Raw genomic sequence first — 26021 nt, 5'->3', positions numbered from 1 at the left:
GTATGTATGTAGGTATGTATATATTTATATGTATGTGTATAGGTATGTATATGTATATATGTATATATAGGTGTACGTATGTGTATGTATATATGTATATTTATATATATGTATGTATATATATGTATGTATATATATGTATGTATGTAGGTATGTATATGTGTAGGTATGTATATATTTATATGTATGTGTATAGGTATGTATATATGTATATGTATATATATGTGTACGTATGTGTATGTATGTATGTATATATATAAATGTTGTTTTAATTTAATACAAAATTCAAATACTTTCTGTAGAGTTTTAATAACTGTTGTATTTTCGTCTATGTACCATTAATGATTTTATATGTTGACCAAGTTCCAAATTGACCTGCCGGAAACAGATATTAGTAATGGTGAAGGAAATGAATAAACTGGCAGTGATATCCTAACCCACTGAGAACGTCGCCCTGGAGACCAGGGCTGAAACAATTATTCGATTATTGAATTAATCAGCTGATTTAGTGATGGATTAATCATTAACTTAAATCTATTACAGGTGTCAAAAGTATTAATTTTTATTACTCCAGTAGAAGTATAAATCCTGCTGTTTAAAAACACTTTATAGAAGTTAGAGCTTTTCACTCCAGTCAAAGTGTAAAAGTACCATTTTTAAAACTACTTAAAGTATAAAAATAAAAAGGACAGAAGCTTTACTGCACTAACCTATTAAAAGAACATTTTTCTACAATTCTGGATGAAAACTTTCTTAGACATCATTTTCTTAAATGTACAGGTGCTGGTCATAAAATTAGAATATCATGAAAAAGTAGATTGATTTCAGTAATTCCATTTAAAAAGTGAAACTTGTATATTATATTCATACATTACATACAAACTCATATATTTCAGATGTTTATTTTGTTTAATTTTGATGATTACAAATGACAACAAATGAAAATCTCAAATTCATCATATCAGAAAATTAGAATATTGTGAAAAGGTTCAAAATTGATGGCCCCTGGTGCCACACTCTAATCAGCTAATTAACTCAAACCACCTGCAAAAGCCTTTAAATGGTCTTTCAGTCTAGTTCTATAGGCTACACAATCATGGGGAAGACTGCTGACTTGACAGTTGTCCAAAAGACGACCATCGACACCTTGCACAAGGAGGGCAAGACACAAAAGGTCATCGCTAAAGAGGCTGGCTGTTCACAGAGCTCAGTGTCCAAGCACATTAATAGAGAGGCGAAGGGAAGGAAAAGATGTGGTCGAAAAAAGTGTACAAGCAAGAGAGATAACCGCACCCTGGAGAGGATTGTGAAACAAAACCCCTTCAAAAATGTGGGGGAGATTCACAAAGAGTGGACTGCAGCTGGAGTGAGTGCTTCAAGAACCACCACACACAGACGTATGAAAGACATGGGTTTCTGCTGTCGCATTCCTTGTGTCAAGCCACTCTTGAACCACAGACAGCGTCAGAAGCGTCTTGCCTGGGCTAAAGAGAAACAGGACTGGACTGCTGGTGAGTGGTCCAAAGTCATGTTCTCTGATGAAAGTAAATTTTGCATTTCCTTTGGAAATCAAGGTCCCAGAGTCTGGAGGAAAAGAAGAGAGGCACTTCATCCACGTTGCTTGAAGTCCAGTGTAAAGTTTCCACAGTCAGTGATGGTTTGGGGTGCCATGTCATCTGCTGGTGTTGGTCCATTGTGTTTTCTGAGGTCCAGGGTCAACGCAGCCACATACCAGGAAGTTTTAGAGCACTTCATGCTTCCTGCAGCTGACCAACTTTTTGGAGATGCAGATTTCATTTTCCAACAGGACTTGGCACCTGCACACAGTGCCAAAGCTACCAGTACCTGGTTGAAGGACCATGGTATCCCTGTTCTTAATTGGCCAGCAAACTCTCCTGACCTTAACCCCATAGAAAATCTATGGGGTATTGTGAAGAAGAAGATGCAATACACCAGACCCAACAATTCAGAAGAGCTAAAAGCCACTATTAGAGCAACCTGGGCTATCATAACACCTGAGCAGTGCCACAGACTGATCGACTCCATGCCACGCCGCATTGCTGCAGTAATACAGGCCAAAGGAGGCCCAACTAAATACTGAGTGCTGTACATGCTCATACTTTTCATGTTCATACTTTTCAGTTGGCCAACATTTCTATAAATCCTTTGTTTTTATTGGTCTTCAGCAATATTCTAATTTTCTGATATGATGAATTTGAGATTTTCATTTGTTGTCATTTGTAATCATCAAAATTAAACAAAATAAACATCTGAAATATATGAGTTTGTATGTAATGTATGAATATAATATACAAGTTTCACTTTTTAAATGGAATTACTGAAATCAATCTACTTTTTCATGATATTCTAATTTTATGACCAGCACCTGTATAACTAATCATCTTCGAAAACTATAAATTTTTGTTTGTGGTAACCAATTGGTTGGGGCAGCACAGAGTGCAACCACAAAGAAACTAATTGTTTGGATGAAACTAATTATTTTGATGGTTTTAATTCTCTAAATACCAACAGGCCATAATGAAAATGAGCTTAAATGAAACAAAACTAACGAGTCAGTTTTTAAAATATGAGAAATACAAGTAAAAAGTTCTCTAAAAAAATAAGTAATAAGTATTCTATTCTATTTATTTTACTTGACTATTCTGGAGTCAAGTAAAATAAACAATAACAGCAGTAAAAAAAAACAAGAAAAAATTTGTATTTAAAATGGAAAAGTTTAGGATCCAGAGCTCCTCTTGACGTAGTTTAAGCTTCACCTGCTTTAAAAGCTTCTGCTAACGGATGTCTGAAGGTTAAAGGTCTCACACCTGTTTCCATAGAAAGGCCAGGCAGCGGCTGGGCAGGAGGGGAGCTCTGCAGCAGGGGTCGGCACGTCAGAGAGCCAACCCAAACCCCCCCACAAAGTAACCTGCAGTCTCTTACATCCTCTCTGCTGGTTTGTTGTGGGACTGAAATGATTGTGGGGCTCTTCTGGAGAGCGTAAAAAATGAACTTTTTCCTCCCGGCGCCACGGCGAGTGGCGCTCCGCTGGTGTCTGTGGTGTGTTTGACTTGTCTGTGTGCAGCGGCGGACCTGTTGCTGGGGCCTTTCTTCCTGGTTGGAGGTCTCTGTTGCACGGGCTGCTTCTCATAACCCAGAATGTTTCAAATCCAGCAATAACTGCTCCTTCAAATGGGGTCTGATGTTCATCAGAGGCGGACATGTTTCTCCTCGCTCTGCTTCGGAGGAGGAGGATGATGATGATCAGATCAGCATTTCTGGAGCTGAAATCAGAGTTTGATGGCTGCGATTGATCCAACCTAACCGCTATAAACTGCTGCTGGCATTTCACCTTGAAGTGTGTCTAAAAGTGAAGGATTTTAATCAGGGTTTCATCATTTCAGAGTGAAATGTCACCCAGCAGCTCTGGCCTTTAAAAAGTTGGTTTGTTTTCCTGCTGCTGAACCTCCCCTCCCCCCCAGCCCCTGACTCTGAGCCCTCTGCCACCAGGCCAACCACAGCATTGACTTCGACACTGGCTCAGCTCTGGTCCTGACCATCGAGAGCACGCTGATCACCGCCTGCTCCTCGGAGTCTCTGGTGAGTAAAGGACACTTCAAGAACTTCTGCATCCGCTTCGCAGAGGGCTTCGAGACGTCCTGGGACGACTGGAAGCCTGAGGTCCGGGGAGACTTGGTCATTAACGCATGTAAGTGGGCAAGACGTCGCAGGGTTCCTGGGATTATCAGCAGTTATTGCCTAAATGTTGCTTCTGTCTGTTGTCGTGGAAACAGGCCTGGTCCCTGATGGAACCTACGAGGTCTGCTCCAGGACCACGGGGCAGCCGTCTGCAGGTCAGAGCAGCTTTTAGTGAAAACGGCGATCGGTGTACCAGCAGCGGGACTCTTCCTCAGGCTTTTTCTCCTCTGACCCTCAGAGAGCAGCAGCGCCGGTAGCTGGACTCTGAACGTGCTCTGGAAAATGTGCGGCATCGACGTTCACATGGACCCGAACATCGGCAAGCGCCTCAACGCCTTGGGAAACACGCTGACGTCGCTGACGGGCGAGGAGGACCCCGACGACATCACTGACCTGAACTCTGTGAACATGGGGGACCTGTCGGACGAGGACGAGTCCGACACCATGTCGCCCACCATCCACATGGTCAGGACTCATCCAACCTGTTCATGATCAGTCTGGTTCTCAGATGGAGCGCCGCCTTTATGACATCATGTCCTGTTTTTTTAAAAATAGCTACTGACGTCTTAGATAGATAGATAGATAGATAGATAGATAGATAGATAGAGGATGATGTGCTGATGGATGATGATGATGAATTCCCCCCATTGTTCGCAGAGCTCAGAGAACCAGTTCAGCCCTCGGCTGACCTTAAAGAGGCGCCTGGTAAACCACATCCTGGGCCTCAGCCCCAGGCCTCAGAGCGTCTCTGTCCCTGAGGACTGCTTAAACTCTGCACCACCCTGCTCTAGCAGGGCCCAAAGACCCCTCTCCTGGGCCTGTGTATGTAGACCCCCCCCTCTAAGTGGTGGGAACTGTCCTCTGGGTTTGCTGAGTCACTTTCACCTCTGGATCCCAGAACACCAATCAGCACCGATCTCTCTGTGATTAAAACCCTGATGATCCTCATTAGTTGAGATTCTTTGCTTTAGAGCCGGCTTCAGTCCTGCCGTGGAGGCGGGCCTTTCCTTCTTCACTGATTGGGGTGGAGGTGTGTGGAGCTGCTCCTGGTGTTTGGATCAATCACTCAATCTTGGTGTCATTAGATCTTAGTGGAGGTTTACAGGGAACTCTGGGCTTTAATTGGGATCTCTGGCATCGGCTTCATCACATCCGTTCTGACGCGTCTCCTTGGTTTGCATTGAACAGGAGAACCTGGACCCCCGCAGGCCGATGATGGGGAACCAGGTGATCGACGCTCGGGGCAGGAAGGTCACCAAGAGGGTGGTGGACATCCGGGAGCTGAACGAACAGGCCAAGGTTATCGACGACCTCAAGTAAGTTTCCGACCTCTGAGCGGAGTATTTCACTTCCCTGCATACAACATGGCCGCCCGTTTGCTGCAGGAAACTGGGAGCCAGCGAGGGAACCATCAACCAGGAGATCCAGCGGTACCAGCAGCTGGAATCGGTGGCTGTCCAGGACATCAGGAGAGACGTCAGGAAGAAGCTGCGTCGCTCAAGCATGAGGGTAAACCATGTTTCACTGCTCTCAGTTGGTACAGTCCAGCGTCAGACTGGGCCAATCATCCGAAGCTGGCGTATGTCACCAATGACACGTTTTCTCCCGTCACACAGGCCGCCTCTCTGAAGGATAAATGGGGCCTCGGCTACAAGCCCAGCTACAACCGCTCCAAAAGCATCTCTGCAGCCGCGGGGCGGCCTCCTCCGAAGCGGGTCGACAAACAAAGGTAAACATTTGGTTTCCTCACATGAGGTAGCCCGGTTTTAATGCAAACCTTTCACATCATGTATGGAGTGCATTTTATTCCATTATTGTTGCAATCAGCTAGTTTTATTAATCAAAATAAATGGACAAAATTTAGAAAATTAAAATTTAGAAAACTTTTGATCAAACACAGGTTTTGAGAGTAAAATTTCTGCTTTATTAAATTTTATTTCAAATAATTTCTTTTATTCAAATGCATTTTCTTAAACAAAAACACTGATATTTATTTAGTTTTTTGTTTTTCACATTCTTTGGAGTGAATTTTATTTCATTATTGTTACAGTCAACAAGTTTTATAAATGGAAATAAATACATAAAAAAATTGGAAAATTAAAATTTGAAAAAAACTTTCAAAACAGGAAAATGTAGAAAACTTTTGATGAAAAACAGGTTTTCAGAGAGAAATTGCTGTTTTATTAAATTTTATTTCAAATAATTTACTTTATTCAAATGCATTTTTTTTAAACAAAAACACTGATATTTATTAAGTTTTTTGTTTTTCACATTCTTTGGAGTGAATTTTATTTCATTATTGTTACAGTCAACAAGTTTTATAAATGGAAATAAATACAATTAAAAAATTTGGAAAATTGAAATTTGAAAAAAACTTTTTCAAAACAGGAAAATTTAGAAACCTTTTGGTCAAAAACAGGTTTTGAGAGTAAATTGGCTGTTTTATCAAATTATTTTTCAAATATCTTTTGACATTTTTTTTCTGTCAACAAAGAACTGACATTTATTTATTTTAAAAAAAATGTGTTTTTTTTTATCACATTCACTACAGAGTAAATTTTATTCCATTATTGTTGCAATGAACAAGTTTTATAAATTTAAATAAATAAAAAAAAATTTGGAAAATTTAAATTTGAAAACAACTTTTTCAAAAAGGAAAATTTGATAAAACAGCAACTCTACTCCCCAAACCTGTTTTTGACCAAACGTTTTCCAAATTTTGTTTCATTTTTTCCCTTTTTAAAAAAAAAAAACAAACAAAAAAAAACATTGTTGCTAACGTCCAGCGGACCAATAGAAAGCCCGCCCTCAGAGGGGAAGAGAATGTGATCTGGAAACAAAAAAGCGAAGAATTAGATTGGTAAAACTGAACAGAGAATTGTGGAAAATGTACAATTTCAAATGATAAATTCTGGTTAAAAAAAAACTTTTTAATTTTTTAAAAAAATTCTTAAACTTTTTGCTGTTTTCTCACATTATTAAAATTATTTTCTCAATTGCAATTTATTAGTATGAAATAAAACTAGTTTTAGTCCCTGTAAACTAACAGGAGGTGTTAAAGCAGTCCTTGGATGTGATCATGGCGCTGCTGATCGATTATAGCCGAGATAAATTCACCGCAGCCACAGAAGTGAAAATGGAGGATAATCTGAGATGAAAAGTTTTGCTGCTGCTGCTGCTAACGTCTGTCTCTGCAGCTCCAAGATGGGGGATGTGGATGATTTCCCAGAAGTCCGTGTGGACGCGTCCTCCCCTGGACCCCGGGTCACCTTCAGCATCCAGGATCCGGTAAACTTCTGCCTTTTATATCAAACAGCTGGTGAACAGGGACAGCTGAGCCTCATTAGCCTGTCAGGGTTCAGGGAACCTAGAAGGAACCCTGAACTCGTTCCATGTTTGTGAGTTCATTGTGTTTCATGTTCATGTACTTTAGCCGACCTCCATGTTGGCTGATGTGTTTAGCTGACTGCAGGTTTGTTTTCTGTTGTAATGATGGTTTTATTTAACTGAATGATGATTGTCAGGCTTTGGACCCGTCAACCTTACCCGTCAGCCCAGGAGAGGTTTTTAAGGTATCTGCTGACGTGAAATCCTCAGCGTTGGTTCCTGTGGTTCTTCCTTCCTCGGTGATCGGCTGTTAGCTGCTGGTTGGAGCTGGAACATGCAGAATCAGAGCAGGACGATGCAGCTTCTGTTTCATCCACACAATCAATCATTACGATCAGATCTCCTAATGCATCCGTATCTTCTGTTCTTATAACAGAAGCCTGTTTTTAGCCTCCACCATTAAAACATCTAGTGAATACCTCGGGCCGCCGTCCTGTCATGAATCTGCATGATGAATTCGTCCGCCTCTCTTACCCCTCCCATCCTGTCTGATCTCTAACTCTGCATGCGGCGCCTCAGGTCTACAGTTTAGCTGCTGGTTGGCGTCTCATAGCAGACGTCACCGGAACCTCTGCAGCTCAGCGTCTTCTTGGATTTATGGAGGGAATTTTGTTCCATTATTTTTGCAAGAAAGATCTTCTGTAAAATGAAATCTGGGGAAAAAGCTTGTTCCATTTTCAGATTTCAATTGATGCTATTTTTAAAATGTTTTTTTTTTTTTTTTTGTACGTATATTATAATAAAAAAATATTTTTTTACAGATAATATTTTTTCTAAGTTTGTTTTTTAGATTGAATTTTATTCTTTTCAAATTGGGTTTTACAGATCACATTCACTTAAATGTTGTTACTAAGAAAGCATAAAAGCATTGGTTTTTTTAAAAATTAAAATAAATTTTTTTTTAATTTTCATTTATTACACTTCCAGCATTTGTTATCCTTTATTAGACCCATTCTGCATAGCTTACTTGGTGTAAACTAATACCTATGCACAATTTTGTAGTGAATAAATGTGTTTCTTGCGTCCCTTGTAGCCCCTCCCACACTTGAAATATTTTCCCACACAGCCTCGTCAATTATTTCATTCCTCTATTGCAGGGGTGTCAAACTCATTTTCATTGAGGGCCACATCAGCGTAATTGCTGTCCTTAAAGGGCCAGATGTAACTTATAAATGTAACTAAATGTAATTGAATGTAATGTAAAATAAATGTAACGACTCCTTAATGTTAAATAACTCATTATTTATTATAACTTATTCAAGTGACAATTACAGTTGCATAGAAAACATATGCTTGCTTGTTGCTCTAACACACACATGTCACACAGCCGCTTCCTACCTAGTCCTCCTCATCGGTCTCTCCCTCTCCGCCCGAATCACTATCATCGATATTTTGAAGCATTTCTAAAACCTGTTTCGCTGTTAGGTTTCTTCTGAACGCCACTTTTTCCATATTAGCCAAAAAGTTCTAGGTAGAATGTTGGTTGCTAGGCAATGGTACCAATCGTCAATCAACCGCAGGAAGAATTTACAATGCAACTAATAGAGCCGTCAAAATGGCGGTTGTGGGGGATCGAGGTAGAATTAACCATATTTATTTTTTTACGTTTTAATTGTATAAAAAAAAAAAAAGTGAAAATGAAGGAAATTTAGAATCAGGAAATTTGAGTTAACATGAGCAACATAAATTAAATTTTAAATATAGTTCTTTCCCTTTAAAATCTCAGAACCATCAAAATGACGGCTGTGGGAGTTCTAGCGGGCCACATAAAATGACGTGGCGGGCCACATCTGGCCCGCGGGCCTTGAGTTTGACACATGTGCTCTATTGTAATTTTTTTCAAATTACGATTAACAGAAATTTTTCTTTGTTTGCAATAATAATGGCACAAAATTCACTCCATAGCTGAGTGATCAGAATTTTTTTATTTTTTTTTTAAGTAGAAAATGCCGGTCAGGTGACCTTTGACCCCATGCAGCTTTAGAAACGGTGGGAACAGGGTCCCGTTCTCTGCCTGGTGTGGTTTTCTGCTGCAGACGGAGGACGCCTCCATGTTTCCAGGGGTGAAAGGTCGCGGCTCCTCTCTGGTGGCTGGATTACCTCCTTCATTCGTCTCTTCATCTTCTGGCTGTTGATCCGTTCTTGTTTGTCTCAAACCAACACGTGTGACTTTCTGTCCTTCTCTGAAAGTTCCCAGAGGAGTCCGAGTGCGACCTGTTGTCCGTCACCATCGACGGCCCATCCCATCCTCATCCTCACCTCCATCCTCCATCCTGTGTCGAGGGCCAGCAGTCAGTTTTCAGTGCCCCCACCACACCTGCCGTCTTCTCACCCAGCATTCCCTTCCAGCACTACGACAACCGGCGGGACGACCTGTCCTCTTCGTCCTCCGAGGACTCGGAGAAGGAGGAGTTTGAACGGGAGAGACTGACCAGCTACCGCAGGCCTATGTGAGTGGAGCCGCTTTGTTGTCCATTTGAATCTTGAAGCGTTTCTACCTCCATAGTTCTAGGAGATTTTCCAAACTTTGGGTGTTTATTTAGAAGCTAGACCTGCTTTAAACAGAACAGTTTCAGATTAAAGTCGTAAGGAAGCGGCCGTTCTAACCGCTGCATTTTTTAATTCTCCCGAGTGGTGCACAACTTTACATCAGTGAATAAAGTGAATGTGATGGGTTGTTTATCAAGGGGGTGGGATTGTTGTGGCGGAAGGTTCGCAAGCAAGTTTGGTTGTGCCTGTTTCTTCGGAAACATCTCACTAACTAGTTAGCAACTTTCTTTTCATTTATTATTTCAACCGTTTCGTATATTAGCTGATGAATCAAGATGCTATGACCGAAAACATTTGATTGACAGATGACCGTTGATACGTGATTGGCCGAATTTAGGTGTTCAGGCTGACGTAGAACTAACTGGGCTGCACAAAATAACGAAAAACTCACTACAGATTTTAAGACAAAATGTTTTATTTAAATACAAATTTTCAAACTTTTGGGACAATATAGTCTGATTAAAAGTACATTTATAAACATGTTTAAGCCAGAATGATTTGACATTTAAATGATTAACTACGAGTTTAAGTTAGCCACAGCTGGACTCTGATTGGCTGGTTACTGGTTGGACTGGACTTAACTGGGAGTGTTTACAGGTATAGTGGAGGCTTTTTGCAATTTTTTAAAAAGTCCTTTCCACTTAAAACAAAAAAAATGCACATGCACAACCCTGTACCCGAGAGGGAACACTTATTACAATGTGTGCGAGAGCGTGCACGAGGAGAAGTGGGCTCTGTTATAAGTTGCTGTTCTCATAGCTCCTACAAGCTCACTGTGTCCCAACGTTCGCCCTAACCCCTAAATCCCTCCATCACTATATAGGGTGCAGTGGTGTCGAAAGTTCACACATTTGTTACTTCAGTAGAAGTATAGATACTGAAGTTTAAAAACACTCTGGTAAAAGTTTAAGTATCAACTTGACCTCTTTACTCAAGTACTCATCACTATATCAAGCGGAGACTATATAGTGAACTTTATAGTGAACTCAGTTAACTGACCGTTCAGACAGATGATCACTGCTTTTTGCTCCGTTGGTCACGTAACTCCTCCTCCACCGCGCGGGGCCTCCGCCATCTTTATTATTAGTCGCCACTGTCAGGAAGCGACAGCTGGCCGCTGTGACAGCAAATCCCATAATGCTTTGCATGGAGAGCTCTCTGTGCAAAGCATTCTGGGATATATCTGCCTCTTCTGAGGCCTTTCTCTTCTCATACACTTTGTAGACACTTTTTCTCTTTCGACCCTCGGCCATTTTCAAAGAACCGCGGTGAGAAAGGTGAGCTTCAATGACTGAAACTGCAGTTCACCACAGATATACGCCTGAAAGTGCGCAGAAAAAGATCGCTAACGGAACGAGCACGTAGGACGGCCTTACGTAAACATATCACCAGGATGATTGACAGTTAGGAGAACCACTGATTTAGATGATCCATCTGGAAATAAAATATCTTCCTCTATACCTTTAAGGAGTAAAGGTGCTGAAGGAATGTTTCTGATCCATCTGCTCTGTGTTTTTATCTCTCAGCCAAGCGTCTCACAGGAAGGCCTCAGGCTTCTCCGCCGTCAGTCAGCTGTTTAGCGAACGCTGGCCGAGCACGCCGACAAACCGCAGCTTGAGCGGCCCGGCGTCGGAGAAGAACATAGACTTTGAGCTGGACGTGCGTGTGGAGATCGACAGCGGGAAGTGTGTCCTCCACACCACCACCCAGCAGTCGGAGCACGAGGAGATCGCCCTGAGGAGGTACGCTCAGGTTGATGCTGAGCTTCCTGCGATTAGCTGCTGTTTCTTTGGGAGCGTCTGTGAAAACAAATGTTCCAATATTATGGAAAGTGAAAAAAAGCAAAACAACCTCTCAGTAGAGAAAAAGGCTTTGGGAGTATTTTAAAGCGGGTTATCCAATGTTTTAACTTTTATACATTTTATTTTTTCAGATATATTTTTTAAGATTTTTTGCCAAATTTTATTCTGAATTGTTTTTCATAAATCCTATTTATTATTTTTTCAAACCTTATTTCAGATTTTCTTTCTAGTTTTTTATTTATATATATATATAAATTTTTTCAGAATTTTTTCCCCCCAGATTTTATTTGTTTGAATCTTCTTTTCAGGTTTTGTGCCAAATGTTTAGATTTCACAAATCCAGTTTTTATTTTAAAACCTTATTTCAGATTATCTGTGTAGTTTTTTTGCCCAGATTTTCATTGTTCAAATATTTTTTTCCAAATTTGTGCCAAATTTTATTTAGACAATTTTTATTTTTTTATTTTCACAAATCTTCTTTTTATTATAATTTTTTTAACTTTATTTCAGATTTTCTTGCTAGTGTATTTTTTTTTATATTTAAAAAAAAAAAAAAATTTCAGATTTTGTTCCCGGATTTTGTTTGTTCACATTTTTTTTTCAGGTTTTATGCCAAATTTTTTCTATTTTGAAAAAAATATTATTTCAGATTTTTTTTTCCTGATTTTATTTGTTTAAATATTTTTTTTCAGGTTTTATGTTTTTGTTTTTTTTTATTTAGTTAAAAACAAACAAAAAAACTTTGATTTTTAGTTCTTCTCTCATTATTTTCTTTTGATTTCTTTAAATTTATTTTCTCCAACTTTAATCAGATTTTATTGTTCTAAATTGTTTCATAGAAAGATTGAACTTTGATTAGTTTTAAAATCCTGCTTCATAGATTTCCCCTCTAGGTCATCTACATCTACAATGCTTGATGTAGACGTTGAAATCTGCAAAACAGGATTTAGAAAAAAGTGCAAAATGTAAAACTCAGTTTGCCAACAGAACACATAAATAGATCATATTAGAAAAATATAAAAAAAAAAATCAGAATAATAAAAAGTGGGCCTGTAGAAAACTGTAAAAATGTCGGTGGAGCTTTTTGATGCGCTTTATAAATGAGTCTCGTGTTTTTAAAATACCTTTTCTGAATGGCGTTCTTTGCCTTGGGTGATGTTGGAGTTAACTTCTCTAGACGACCATCAACTGGAACAGGAAGACAAAGTGAAGGTTTTGATCTGTGGCGCCTTTTCAGGAGCTGCGACCGCAGCATCCGCAGTCTGGACCAGGATTCCCCCCCAAAGAAGAAGAAGCTCCAGCCGGCGTACACCTCCACCACTCACCTGCTGGCCGGGAAGAAAGGCCCCGCCACGCTGCAGACCAAATCCAACGAGCTGGAGACCACGGTCTTCTACATTCCAGGAGTGGACGTGAAGGTCAGGGCCTCTCTAAACACCCAGACGGCTCTGGGTTTTTTTTTTCTTTTTTTGGGGGGGGGGTTCTCATCTTTCTGTCTTCTCCTGAAGCTGCACTACAACTCCAAGACCCTGAAGACGGAGTCTCCCAACGCCTCGCGGGGATCCTCTCTGCCCCGCACGCTCTCCAAAGAGTCCAAGCTGTATGGTATGAAAGATAGCGGCCCTATCAACCCTCCCCAAAGCAAGACTAACTCGCTCCTACCTCCCCCGCCCCCACCTATTGCTACAGGTACAGAGTGTTTGTGTTTGTGGTTGCATGCTGTAGCACCATCTGTAATCTGCTCTCCATTGGAGCTTTGGAACAGGCTGCATGCGGTTTCCCTCCAGTAACCGGGGCAGTGATTGGTGGGGGGGGGGGGGTGCATGTGGACCAAGATAGTCCTGAAGGTTTCAGGTCTTCCTGCTGCTGAATCTCTGCTCTGTCTTTCTGCAGCCAAAGCTAAGACTGTTGGGGGGGTGAAGACGGCCAAGCTGTACGCGTGGGTGGCCCTTCAGACTCTGCCGGAGGAAATGGTCATCAGCCCGGCTCTGCTGGATTTCCTGGAGAAAGCCTTGGAGACCATCCCCATCACTCCTGTGGACAGAAGCTACACAGGTCGGTCGGTTTGTCTCTTTAAGAGTCTGCGTGGATCCTTTTCTCCTCCTCCTACCGTCCTGTGTGTGTCTTTCTGCCGCAGCGGCGACCCAGGAGGAGGACATGGGCCAGTTTGAGCCGGTGGAACCTCTGGAGGAATCCACAACCTCCTTGGTTTCCTCCTCCACTTCCGCCTACTCTTCGTTCCCTGTAGACGTGGTCGTCTATGTCAGAGTTCAGGTACGACCCACACGGACTTCAACGCCCCAATATTGACCAGAACGAACAGAAATGCTGTCAAACTTTGAGCTGATTTTGTTTTAAAGCTGTTGAAGAAGGTTTAGATCTTTCCACCTTCAAACACAAACTAATGTTTTAGCTCCTCCACCGTCAACAAACTGATCAACACTAAATCTCTGGATTCCTCTGAGTCCTGCTGCACCAAAGGTTGATTTATCAAACAGGGTTGGCTTTGGTTATTTCCCATAATCCTCAGCCTGCAGTAGTTGGATGCGCTGCAGCGCTCGCTTTCCTTCAACCTGATCAAACGGGAGCAGTTTTCTTTTTCTTTTTATATACATTTCCTGGTTGATCACAGCGACGCGGTCACAGATTTTATTGATTGTTTTGGTTTTTTTAAGCTGATAACGATGCTAAATGTTTTGAGTTTAGCCAGATGCTGCGTTCACAGCAGACGGTGCTGCGTTCACAGCAGACGGTGCTGCAGACGGTGCTGCGTTCACAGCAGACGGTGCTGCGTTCACAGCAGACGGTGCAGCAGACGGTGCTGCGTTCACAGCAGCCGCCGCTGCGTTCACAGCAGACGCCGCTGCGTTCACAGCAGACGGCGCTGCGTTCACAGCAGACGGCGCTGCGTTCACAGCAGACGGCGCTGCGTTCACAGCAGACGGTGCAGCAGACGGTGCTGCGTTCACAGCAGCCGCCGCTGCGTTCACAGCAGACGCCGCTGCGTTCACAGCAGACGCCGCTGCGTTCACAGCAGACGGCGCTGCGTTCACAGCAGACGGCGCTGCGTTCACAGTCCTACGTTCAACCAGGCCAACAATGCCCTTCAACCACCCCCCTTTCAGAGACTTATACCCCATTTCCACTACCCTTGAAAAACCAGTCCTTGCCGAGACCGGTCCGAGCTCGGATCAGTTAACCAGGCCGAGCTCGGTTCTGACGACCGTTTACGCATCACGCTATCTCGGCTCCTCGGCTCCTAGTGACGATCTGCGGTATTACTGCCAGTATTAAAGGAGGAAATCAAGCAGTTGGTGGCAGTAATGCACCAAAAGTTGTTTGCCAACCGCCATAAAACACAAGAAGAAGAAGACGAAGGAGGAGGAAATCAAGCAAATCAAAATGGCGGCGCCCGTCACATTTAGAAAGTTATGCTTGATTATTATTGCTGTACTTCAGCGTTATTGTTTAAAATGTTGCGTGGAGAAGATTTCGATTGTTGTTTATAGTTGAAGAAGAAGTTCTTCTTCTTCTTCTGTTTCCGGAGGGGCATTATCGCCACCTACTGGAATGGAGTGTGAATCGCGATGTGCAGCCAGACGGCGATGACGCGTTCTGCTCATGCGCTCTCGTTATCAGAGAACCGAGCCAGGGAAAAACCGAGCCGAGCCCACCTCTGGAACTGGTCTGCAGTTAGCTTGGCTCAGTTCAGTTTGCTTTCCATTTACACACCATAAGTTATCTCAGTTACTGAACTCGAACCGGTCTCGGCACGGTTTTTCAAGGGTAGTGTAAATGGGGTAATAGACAGGTATGGGGCATTGCAGGCTAACAAAGAACCCAAACCACCCCCCATTCCAACGTTCATCCGTTTCTATTTGCATGTTTTCTAAACAAAAACCAGGTTTTGTTGGGCTGCTGGATAAAACCTGGAACTAAACGATATTTCTGACATTTTGAATTGAAAAAACTTCCTGGATGGAAGAGAAACGTCTTCAAACTTGGAAACAAAGTCCAGTGGATCGATTTTAACTTTTTTGGAACAAATGTAGGTAGCAGCAGTTGTGTATATATATATATATATATATATATATATATATATATATATATATATATATATATATATATATATATATATATATATATATATATATATATATGTATATATATGTATATATATGTATATGTATATGTATATGTGTATGTGTGTATATTAGAGATGTCCCGATCCAGGTTTTTGCACTTCCGATCCGATACCGATACTGGCCGATACCAGCCTATCCGAGCATGTATTTAAGTTTCTAGCCAGCTGAATTAGGTGAGATTGAATAAAACACAATGATTGGTAACAACAAACTTACCTGTTTATTAAGAGATAAACACAAACTGGACAAAATTATGAATAGCAATCTTATATTGCACAGTGAACAGTAAAACCGTAAACAGTTAAAGGTGCAAGTATTACTGTAAGTTTTAATAAAAATGCAAAACAGACAAGAGTGGAAAATATTCTATTAACTTAGAATCAGGACTCTACTCTTGAAAAAAGACTGCTTAAAAAAATCAGTGCAAATAATAGTGAACTATTACACAAAAATGCCTTATACTCCCCAATGTCCTCCACACCTAGTCTCCATCTACACATCGTGCAGGATAAAATAATCCCACACGGCTGACATTTTCCCCGCTATCTTCCAATTCACCTGTTTTAATGGTTAGGCCGGGAGACAGACCCAAAAAGACCTGTGGGTGTGTTGAAGGTGTTCTGGAAAATGCGGACCAGATTCGGGGAACACGTGCAATATAGTGGAATGGATCGTTTCAATCGGCGAAACTGGAAAATACGGACCGGTTTTGTTTTTTAACTGGATCGGCATTTTTACATGGTTTGCCGATACACATTTTTTTGCCAATATTGGCGTCCGATCCGATACGTGGATCGGATCGGGACAAGCCTAGTATATATATATATACATATATATGTGTGTATATATATATGTGTGTATATGTATATATGTGTGTATATGTATATATGTGTGTATATATATATATATGTGTGTATATATATATATATGTGTGTATATGTATATATGTGTGTATATGTATATATGTGTATATGTATGTATATGTATATATGTATATATATGTAATATATCGACAATCAGAGTCTGAGTGATGTTTTATTTTGAAAAATATAAAAAATTGCGGTATTCTCTCCCAATTACATCAGTCGGTGCATCTGTGCCTCTTGACACAGGTTAATTCAGGTAAAGACTCATCCTATTTATAACATCCTATCTTTGTGAAGCAGATTTTCTGCGGTTACAGCGACCAAAGCAAAGCTACGGTGCAGGCTTCGTCTGCCATTGTCTCCGATTACGCCTAGATGGGACCGGCTTGTTGTTTTAATTTTATGCTGTTTGTATTTAATTTTATGCCAGTCGTATCATTTTACTTGATAGTACCCCCCCACCCCCACCGGCCGGTCCGTGAAAATATTGTCTGACATATAGCGGTCCGTGGTGCAAAAAAGGTTGGGGAGCGCTGCTCTAATGAACAGGAGAACGCACGCATCAGCCTGCCTCTACTTTTGGTTTTCTCACCTGTTCCCTGTTGTAAAGAGCGAGCAGAACCACCGGTCCGATGCTGCGGTTCTGCTCTCTGACCTCATGGCTTCTGTTTGCTTCCAGCCCTCTCAGATCCGCTTCAGCTGCCTGCCCATGTCCAGGGTGGAGTGCATGCTCAAGCTGCCCTCTCTAGACCTGGTGTTCTCCTCTAACCGCGGAGAACTGGAGACCCCAACTGCAGCCAACCCCATGGAGGGATCCCACCCCCCTACGTCCACTCCGCCTGGGCAGCACGTCCCCAAGGTCCCCCCCAGTAAAGGTCAGTGGCCCTTCGCTGATGCTGGGAAGCTTTGATGGTGTTTAAGCTAACGGTGTGTTGGGTTTCCTCCAGCGTCTCCGCTCCTGGGGAGCCCTTTGGGCCGGAGCCGCCACAGCAGCAGCCAGTCGGACCTCACGGGCCCCCCCACCAACTCCTCGGGCCTGAGCTTCACCGCCTGCATGTCGGACTTCTCCCTCTACGTCTTCCATCCCTACGGCGCCGGGAAGCAGAAATCAGCCGTCACAGGCCTGCCTCCGGGTCCAGGACCGTTAGGTTCGGGGGAAAACGCTCCTTTAACGTGATGTCAGCTTTGTCGCAGAGCAGCAGGACGTTCATGTCTGTCTCTTCTAGATGACGAGCCGTCCTCGGTTACCGGAAGGAAAGACTCTCTGTGCATCAACCTGGAGTTTGTGAAAGTCAGTTTGTCCAGGATGAGGAGGACCGGAGCTCCAACCTTCATCGAAAGCTTTGTTTCTCCTAAAGGAGGCAAACTGGACACCACCCTCATCAACATCTCAGGTAAGAGAGGAGAAGGTGAGGAGAAACCTGCTGATCAAAGGAACCCTGGGATTTCATTATAAAAGACGTCAGGCCATACCTAAACGATTCTGGTTTTTACAACGATGAAGATCTAACCTCAACTGAATAAATGAGGAATGATTCCAGCTCCTCAGCAGGAGGAATAGAGGAAAAGTTCTGGAGCCTCATGATTACAGCCTGATGTGGAACATCGAACTTTTTAATTCCGCAGTAATACTTAACCAATAAAATGAAAGATGAAACTATTTGATTAAATAACTGGGAGCATCAGACCTGATGTCTTTTCTTTCATCAGTTTGAGCTTCTATGATTTAAAATACAAAGCTGAATCAAATTAATCTTTATCAGCACATTAACGGGTTGGAAACAGCCTCTGTTGGATGTAAGGGCTCCTGTCCCACCTGGCCGATTTAGCCTGCGTATGTCCAATGTCCCAGAATCTCCTAAAACGATGGCAAACGCTGAACTTTCTATCTTTTTTTTCTATTTCGGGTGTATACATAGAGTATTCGTAACGAGTCCAGAACTTATTTCCAACGACAGCCTAACTTCTGCAGAACGCACGGCAGCGTAATGCCCAGGAAATGAAGCACAAGCATCAGTTAAAGCTGCAAGCAGAGATGCGCCTGACGGGGGGCAGCGATGCGCCCGGAGGCGCCACGCCTAAAAAGATCTGATCGCTGTATTAACCTAGCTGCTGTTTACCTCCCGCCACAAAAAAAAAAAAGAAGAACAAAGAAAAAGGGAGAAAGTTTTTGGTGGCAGCAGATTCAGCGTCATGTCTGCTGGGAAGTTTGAATGCAGGGAGGATCCATCACTCACCTTCTGGCTCCCCGTATGATGGGGATGAAGTCTGGAGGAGAACTGACGGCTTCCTCCTGTGAACCCCCTTTATACCAAAACGCTGCCAATACGCCATTATACAGTAGCTGGAAGTTAGAAACACGTTCAGCGCTCGTCTGGAACACGGCAGATACGCTGATATGCGCTGGAGAGAAGTTCTGGATAAGTTATGCAGAAGTTACTCAGAGGATAAGATAGACGCCACGACTGATGAGGAACTGACACTGAACGGATGTCAACTATCAGATAACTGCAGTGTTGCCAACTCAGCGACTTTGTCGCTATATTTAGCGACTTTTCAGACCCCTCCAGCGACTATTTTTCAAAAAGGCGACTAGCGACAAATCTGGCGACTTTTTACGGTGTCACTGGCGGATTTTGGAGACTCTTACGTGAAAGCATGTATCTTTCCTCCAGCGGCAGCTGCTGCCGTGGGGCGCCCCCCATCCCAACCCCGTTCTCCCGCAGGAGTCCCTCTCAGCGCTGCAGTCAGAGCCGCAGGATGTTTACCCTCTGCGTCCAGACTGCAAATGAAGCGCGCATGCGCCGGGATTGACGGCGCAAATTGATCAACGGTGCCGCTCCGCCCTGACTTACATCCAAGGCGGGAACGAGCGGGATGTGAATGTAAAATGTTATTTGGTCTAAATATATATTTAGTAAAGTGAGTGAAAACACTATTATATAGTGTTTTTTAGGGCTGCAACTAACGATTATTTAAAAAATCGATGAATCGGTCGATTATTTTTTTCGATTAATCGATGAATCGGACATAAAATATTTTTTATATTAACCTCTTTATTCCAAAATAAACATTTTAGACAGAACAAACAAGCACACAAGTACAGGTTGCTCATTAACTGTACTGGTGCAATATGAAAAATAAATTTGTGTTAAAACTACGCAAACTTACATGAGAAATGTTGCTGTACATCCACAAAATATAGGCTACTTTGTTTCATAAAGCGCAAAAAAAGACATTTTTGTTTTTAAAAGCCCCTAAGGGGTTCAAACAATAGGCCCCCCCATTTCAACAAATTAGTTTTTTTAGACTAGAAGAGTTCTGCCTTTTAAGACAGGAAAGTATAGCAGTTAAAGTTGCTGCTTGAGAAAATACTGAACCATAGAGATAAAAATAGCCCTGTGATTCAAATTATAAATTGTATTTGGAATAAAAATGAGAGAACTAGGGGTGCTAAAAAACACATCCTCCAAAGACAGATATTTACATGGGAATGTGGGAGATAATTAATTGACATATTACTGATCTTGCTGGATTTTATTCTGCTTTACTTCCATAAATTGCAGGATCTTCTTTACTTTATCTTTGCCAGAAGATTTAAACTTTAAAAGCCTTGCCCTCATAATTTGCAAATTAATTTATTTATAAAGAAAATATAAACGCTGCTTAAGCTAATTCAAATGAAATTAAAAGTAAAATAAGTAGCCAACCTTATCACTGTCTGTAACCTACTAACACGGTAAGGAAAGCATCAGATGAGCTACCTGAGAAACTAACGTTACGTTTCCCCACTTTAAAACCAAACAAACATGGCCGCTCACCCTGCTGATCAGCTCTCTTCACTGCCATCAAAGGCTCCAACGTGTTTCCTTTTCAGGTGCTGCATCATAACAGCGGTGCTTCTGTGCCATGTTCATTTGTTTTTACAAAAGTTGCATGTTACGACTTTTTTCACTTTACAAAGCGCAGGCTATTTTAATTATTGTGATCAATTTGCGCCGTCAATCCCGGCGCATGCGCGCTTCATTTGCAGTCTGGACGCTGAGGGTAAACATCCCGCGGCTCTGACTGCAGCGCTGAGAGGGACTCCTGCGGGAGAACGGGGTTGGGATGGGGGAGGCGCCCCACGGCGGCTGATGACGCATTAATCACGCGACACTACTAATCGATGATGAAATTCGTTGCCAACGCTTTTAAAAGTCGATTTTTATCGATTTTATCGATTCGTTGTTGCAGCCCTAGTGTTTTTACTCACTTTTTGTCTTTCTGTAACGACATTATTTCTCCCACAGCATCAATAACATGCACATCACTTCCTGTGGCAGATTATGCAAATTAGACAATGACGTCATTTAGCGACTTCTAGCGACTTTTAGCACAGCCAATAGCTACTTTCCTTACTGAGGAGTTGGCAACACTGGATAACTGACCTGGAACTGATGACCCACGCATGACAGCCGTCGACATACGTATCAACGTACCCGTCATATGTTGACATATTTCAGTGTGCTTCAACATGCTCATAACTTATACAAAACGTACCCATAACTTATCTAGGTATGCTAGTATTTTTGCCATATTTTTAATTCGTCAGGCATACGCTGGTCTGAATCGTCAAGTTGTGACAAGGGCTTAAACTGTAAATAATCATCTCTGTTTAAATCATGGAAATATGGATCAGTCTGCGCACCATGGAAACTCCTCAAAGAGACCCGGTTGCACTTACAGAAAATAGCAGCGGCTCCGCAGATTCATTCCAAAAGATTCAGAGGTGATGATTAATCCGAGAAGTTGGATTTGATCACGCATGTCCATAAATAGCTGCGTTAAGCCTGCTATCGATGGAAGAAAACAAAGTGTTTAGACATCCAGCTGATTGACAGGTTGGGTGTTTAACGGTCACCCTGAGGCGTCCCCATGACAACAGCATCTCTATCATGCTTAGATAAATACAATTCAAAGAAAATGTTGATATTAGCTACTGCTGTGGCTGCTGCTGATTACATGATATTTATTATAAGTTTTGGACCGACGCCCAACTGGCAGTTGGGATCACAGATGAAAGTGAATCGAGCTCAAATCCTCGTCATTAAACATTAAACTCTGTTTGCATATGAAATATAATAAGATTGTAAGAATTTTTTAACAAAATAATCATTTTCAAGTCAATCATACTTCAGTTAAAAGTCCTTAACTTGTGGAACTCAATTAAACAACTGGGCTACAATGGACACACCCAACAAGGCAAATGAAAAATATTGAAAACCATAAATGGTAAAACGAAGCAATCATATGGTTCTGCATGGATCTTATATTTGAGGACCAAAGTTGATCTTATAATGTTTACAATTAGGTCAGGTTAGCTTTTAAAATCGTTGCGAAATCATTTTTAAATGTCAAATCATTCTGGCTTAAACATTTATCGGACTGTCAGACAATCCTGTCTTAAAATCTGTGGGTTTTTTCGTTATCTTCTGCAGCCCAGTTAGTTCTATGTCAGCCTGACCTACATTCGGCCAATCATATATCAACAGTCATCTGTTAATCACATTTGATCAAATCATGTGTTGCAGCTAATATACGCAACGGTTGAAATCAGAATCCTTTCCTTTCCCATTGAGTTGCGTCCCAGTGTTCACGGGGATGGACGTCTGTGTCTTCGGCAGGCGTAGAGCTAACAGAACTGGCAGCGCTGCGAGGCAAGGGCTCAAACATGTACGGCTGGAAGCCTTCTACACCAAACCAAGCTTCTGCCGCCCTGGCGTCCTCTTCCACAACATCTTCGTCCCCGCTTTCCTCCTCTAAATAAAAAATGGATGACGGAGGAGACTCATCCACGACCTCCGACACTAAACTCTCCTCCTCTTGCATGTTTCCGCTGTCCATAGCGTTCCCTGACAGCGTCGTTTCTAAGTCACCAATTTAGTGCTACTTGGTCCCAATGGAATTTCCCATTGGGAACCTGCTAGCACTAAGTTGCTAACTGCTTAGCAAGATGCTTCTGACAAACCAGCTACAGCCAAACTTGCTTACGAACCTTCCTCCACAACAATCCCGCCCCCTTGATAATCGACCAATCACATTCACTTTATTCACAGCAGTAGCAGCAGTTGGAACAACCATTTCCGTACAACTTTAAACTAAGTTAAAGCAATTGGAATGAGTTCATACTAATTGACAATTCATATTAAAGAGGAAACAGTAAAATTCATAAAGTAAATAAATAAATAGTCCAGTTAAATCAATTAAAGTAAGAAATATTTCAATGAAATACATTTTAAAAAGAGTCGTAGGTTAAAACCTTTGTATGCAACAAACGTGACTTACTGCCATATACATTTGAGAAATAAGGTCCCTGAACCTTTAAAGAAAAGTCCAGTCAGCGAGGAATAATCAGTGGATCATTATTTATACCTAAAATTAATACATTTGCAGTGATTTAATTCATTTAGCGTTATTAAGTAAAAAATAAAAAACGTTTGGTTATCTAACATAACCCCAGTTCTTAGAATAATATGAGCGAGGTGTCTCGCTATGGGATGCAGCCTCCTGCAGCCCTGATAGAAGCATCTATCTCAATCTGCCAATCCTGATTGGCCGGTGGAAGTGCCCGTCATACGCCACGCCCCGTAGCTCCGACTACTAAAGCGTGTGCGGATCACGGCACTCCAATTCAACAAGCAAACCTCTTCTCGCCGCCCTGCAAGAAGGGTCGTCTGGCGAGACACCTCGCTCATATTATTCTAAGAACTGGGGTTATGTTAGATAACCAAACGTTCTTTTTCATAATATTCACTCGGTGTCTCGCTATGGGATATGGTAGCTCCCGTATTGTCAGACAGCTTATCGAACAAGAACCGGCCGATGGGGAAGGTCCACAAGGTCAGTTATGACTCTAGGACCGCACTGGCCACGCACGGTCCAGACACGTCAAGCATGTAGAACCGGACAAAAGTCAGAGGCGAAGACCAATTCGCCGCTGAACAAATGTCCTGAACGGACACTCCCCGAAATAAAGCCCAGGACGCAGCCATCCCGCGGGTAGAGTGTGCACGCAGACCCGCCGGGGGCTGCAGACCCCTGCTTCCATACGCCAAAGCTATAGCCTCCACCACCCAGTGGGCGAGGCGTTGCTTTGTGATCGGCTGCCCCTTACGGGGCTCCGCCCAGGAGACAAAGAGCTGATCACTCATCCTGAAGCTCTGCGTCCTGTCCATATAAGAGCGCACGGCTCGAACAGGGCACAGCGTGTGCGCTCGCCGTTCACCTGGGGGGGCGGCGAACGCCGCTAGCTCGATCGGTGAACAAGAACCAACCACTTTAGGAACAAAGGCCGGGTTGGGCTTCAGAACCATACGCGTGTATTCCGGGTCGAACCGGGTACATGCGGGGCTCACAGAGAGCGCATGAATGTCGCTGACTCGTTTCGCAGAGGCCAGGGCCAGTAACAGCACTGTCTTGAGAGACAGATGTTTAAGACTGGACCCCAACAACGGTTCAAATGGGGGTCCCTTAAGCCCCTCCAGAACCACCGACAAATCCCACGGAGGCAGCAAAGGTCTGGAGACGGGGAGGAGCCTGCGGGCGCCCTTCATAAACCGACAAACCAAAGGGTGTTGGCTCGCCGTTTTGTCTCCAAATCCTATATGGCATGCTGCTATAGCTGCCAGATAAACCTTAACCGTGGAAAAAGCTTTTCCTTTATCAATCAGTTCCTGTAAAAACGACAGAATCGCTGGTACAGAACACTGAAAAGGAACGTAGTCCCGTTCAAGACACCACCGCTCAAACAGTCCCCACTTGGAGCCATATAGGTTCCTAGTGGAGGGAGCCCTGGCGTTTTGGATAGTATTAATTACACTCTGAGGGAGCCCGGCAGTGGTTAAATTAAGCCACTCACGGGCCAGGCCCACAGCTGCAGTCGCTCCGGGTGTGGGTGGTACACTGTCCCCGCACCCTGCGAGAGCAGGTCCCTGCGCAGCGGCAGCTCCCAAGGCTGGGCGCACAGCATCTGGAATATCTCCGCCAGCCAGTGTTGCGCTGGCCAGTGCGGAGCTATTAGGATCAGTCTGTGGTTGAATGCCCTCACTCTGGCGAGAGTGGGGGGTATCAGGGCCAGCGGTGGAAACGCGTATAGCAGCTCGTGCGGCCAGGCGTGCGCTAATGCGTCTACGCCCAGAGGGGCATTCAGAGTGCTCAGAGAGAAGAACAGCTCGAATCGAGCGTTTTCCCTGGACGCGAACAGATCTATCTGAGCGCGCCCGTAGCGCGCCCATATCTGCTCCACGACCTGTGGGTGCAGCGTCCATTCCCCGTACACTGGCGCGCCTCTGGACAGCAGGTCCGCACCCGTGTTCAAGTCTCCCGGGACGTGCGTCGCTCTCAGGGAGAGAAAGTGGGTACTGCTCCAGAGAATCAGGTCGCGCGCCAGATTGTGCAACATGCGGGAGCGCAGGCCCCCTTGGCGGTTGATATACGCCACTGTTGTCGTGTTGTCCGTCCTCACCAGGACATGGTGACCCGAGAGGAATGGGAGGAAGTGTCTCAGAGAAAGAAACACCGCCGAAAGTTCGAAAAAGTTTATGTGAAGGCGCTGGAGGGCCTGGCTCCAGCGACCCCTCACAGACCTGCCCTCGTGAATGCCGCCCCAGCCTGATAGGCTGGCATCCGTGGTTACCACTTTCCTGGACGAGACGGTGCCCATAGGCACCCCTTGGGTCAGGAAGGACGGGGCTCGCCAACAGCGCAGAGCTGTTATACAGTCCGCTGTGACAGTTATCCGCCGTGCGCCATGACGCACGGGGTCCATTCGGAGCGAAGCGACCCAGCGCTGAAAGTCCCGCATGTGAAGGCGGCCGAGGCGAATCACGAGGATGGCTGAGGCCATCAGACCCAGCAACCGAAGGCACAGTCTGAACTGGACAGACCTGTGCAGACGGAATTGTGACAGGCACGTTCTGAAAACCGTCACTCTTTCCTCTGACAGGCGGGCTGTGAACGGAACAGAGCGCAGGGATAATCCCAGAAAGCATATCTCCTGCGTTGGAGATAGGTGGCTTTTTTCCATATTTATCACAAAACCTAAATCCATCAGGTGTTTTGTGACAATGTGTGTGTGAACCCTGGCTTACTGTTCTGACTGCGCTAACAGGAGCCAGTCGTCTAAATACGTGGCCAGACGTATCCCCCGGCGTCTGAGCGGGGCTACCGCGGCCTCTGTGCACCGTATGAAAACCCTCGGACTGAGAGACAGACCGAATGGTAGAACACGGTATTCGTAACACACCCCTTGAAAGGCAAACCGGAGATATTGTCTGTGAGGGGGATAAATGGGAATGTGGAAATACGCGTCTTTCAGATCCACGGACGAAAACCAGTCGTTCGGTCTTACTAGACGCAACAGAGCTGCATGTGTCAGCATCCTGAACTTGTATTTCCGCAGGAATTTGTTCAGGGCTCTTAAGTCCAGAATAGGGCGGATTCCTCTCCCCCCCGTTTGGGGACGAGGAAGTATCTGGAATAAAACCCTGACAGACTCTGTTCGGGAGATACGACAGAAACTGCTCGTTTGT

The 26021-nt window shown here is 43.6% G+C and overlaps 1 protein-coding gene across 1 annotated transcript in view; it reads left to right on the top strand.

The window, feature by feature from the left end:
• Positions 1 to 26021, top strand: part of LOC119797835 (transmembrane protein KIAA1109 homolog) — a 77744-nt gene that overhangs the window by 38686 nt on the left and 13037 nt on the right. The window contains exons 31-49 of the mRNA XM_038307060.1: positions 2841 to 2924; positions 3511 to 3709; positions 3795 to 3854; positions 3938 to 4164; positions 4357 to 4521; positions 4888 to 5015; positions 5085 to 5208; positions 5316 to 5428; positions 6897 to 6987; positions 7224 to 7271; positions 9277 to 9536; positions 11163 to 11378; positions 12676 to 12856; positions 12947 to 13127; positions 13332 to 13493; positions 13576 to 13712; positions 17129 to 17324; positions 17397 to 17597; positions 17676 to 17843. Coding sequence (XP_038162988.1) covers positions 2841 to 2924; positions 3511 to 3709; positions 3795 to 3854; positions 3938 to 4164; positions 4357 to 4521; positions 4888 to 5015; positions 5085 to 5208; positions 5316 to 5428; positions 6897 to 6987; positions 7224 to 7271; positions 9277 to 9536; positions 11163 to 11378; positions 12676 to 12856; positions 12947 to 13127; positions 13332 to 13493; positions 13576 to 13712; positions 17129 to 17324; positions 17397 to 17597; positions 17676 to 17843 — 2941 coding nt within the window. The remainder of the gene's footprint in view (positions 1 to 2840; positions 2925 to 3510; positions 3710 to 3794; positions 3855 to 3937; positions 4165 to 4356; positions 4522 to 4887; positions 5016 to 5084; positions 5209 to 5315; positions 5429 to 6896; positions 6988 to 7223; positions 7272 to 9276; positions 9537 to 11162; positions 11379 to 12675; positions 12857 to 12946; positions 13128 to 13331; positions 13494 to 13575; positions 13713 to 17128; positions 17325 to 17396; positions 17598 to 17675; positions 17844 to 26021) is intronic.

This window comes from Cyprinodon tularosa, unplaced genomic scaffold (genome assembly GCF_016077235.1).
Source record: "Cyprinodon tularosa strain WSP-4 unplaced genomic scaffold, ASM1607723v1 ctg6, whole genome shotgun sequence".
NCBI classification, from domain to species: domain Eukaryota; kingdom Metazoa; phylum Chordata; class Actinopteri; order Cyprinodontiformes; family Cyprinodontidae; genus Cyprinodon; species Cyprinodon tularosa.
This window is presented reverse-complemented; position numbering and strand designations above follow the sequence as displayed.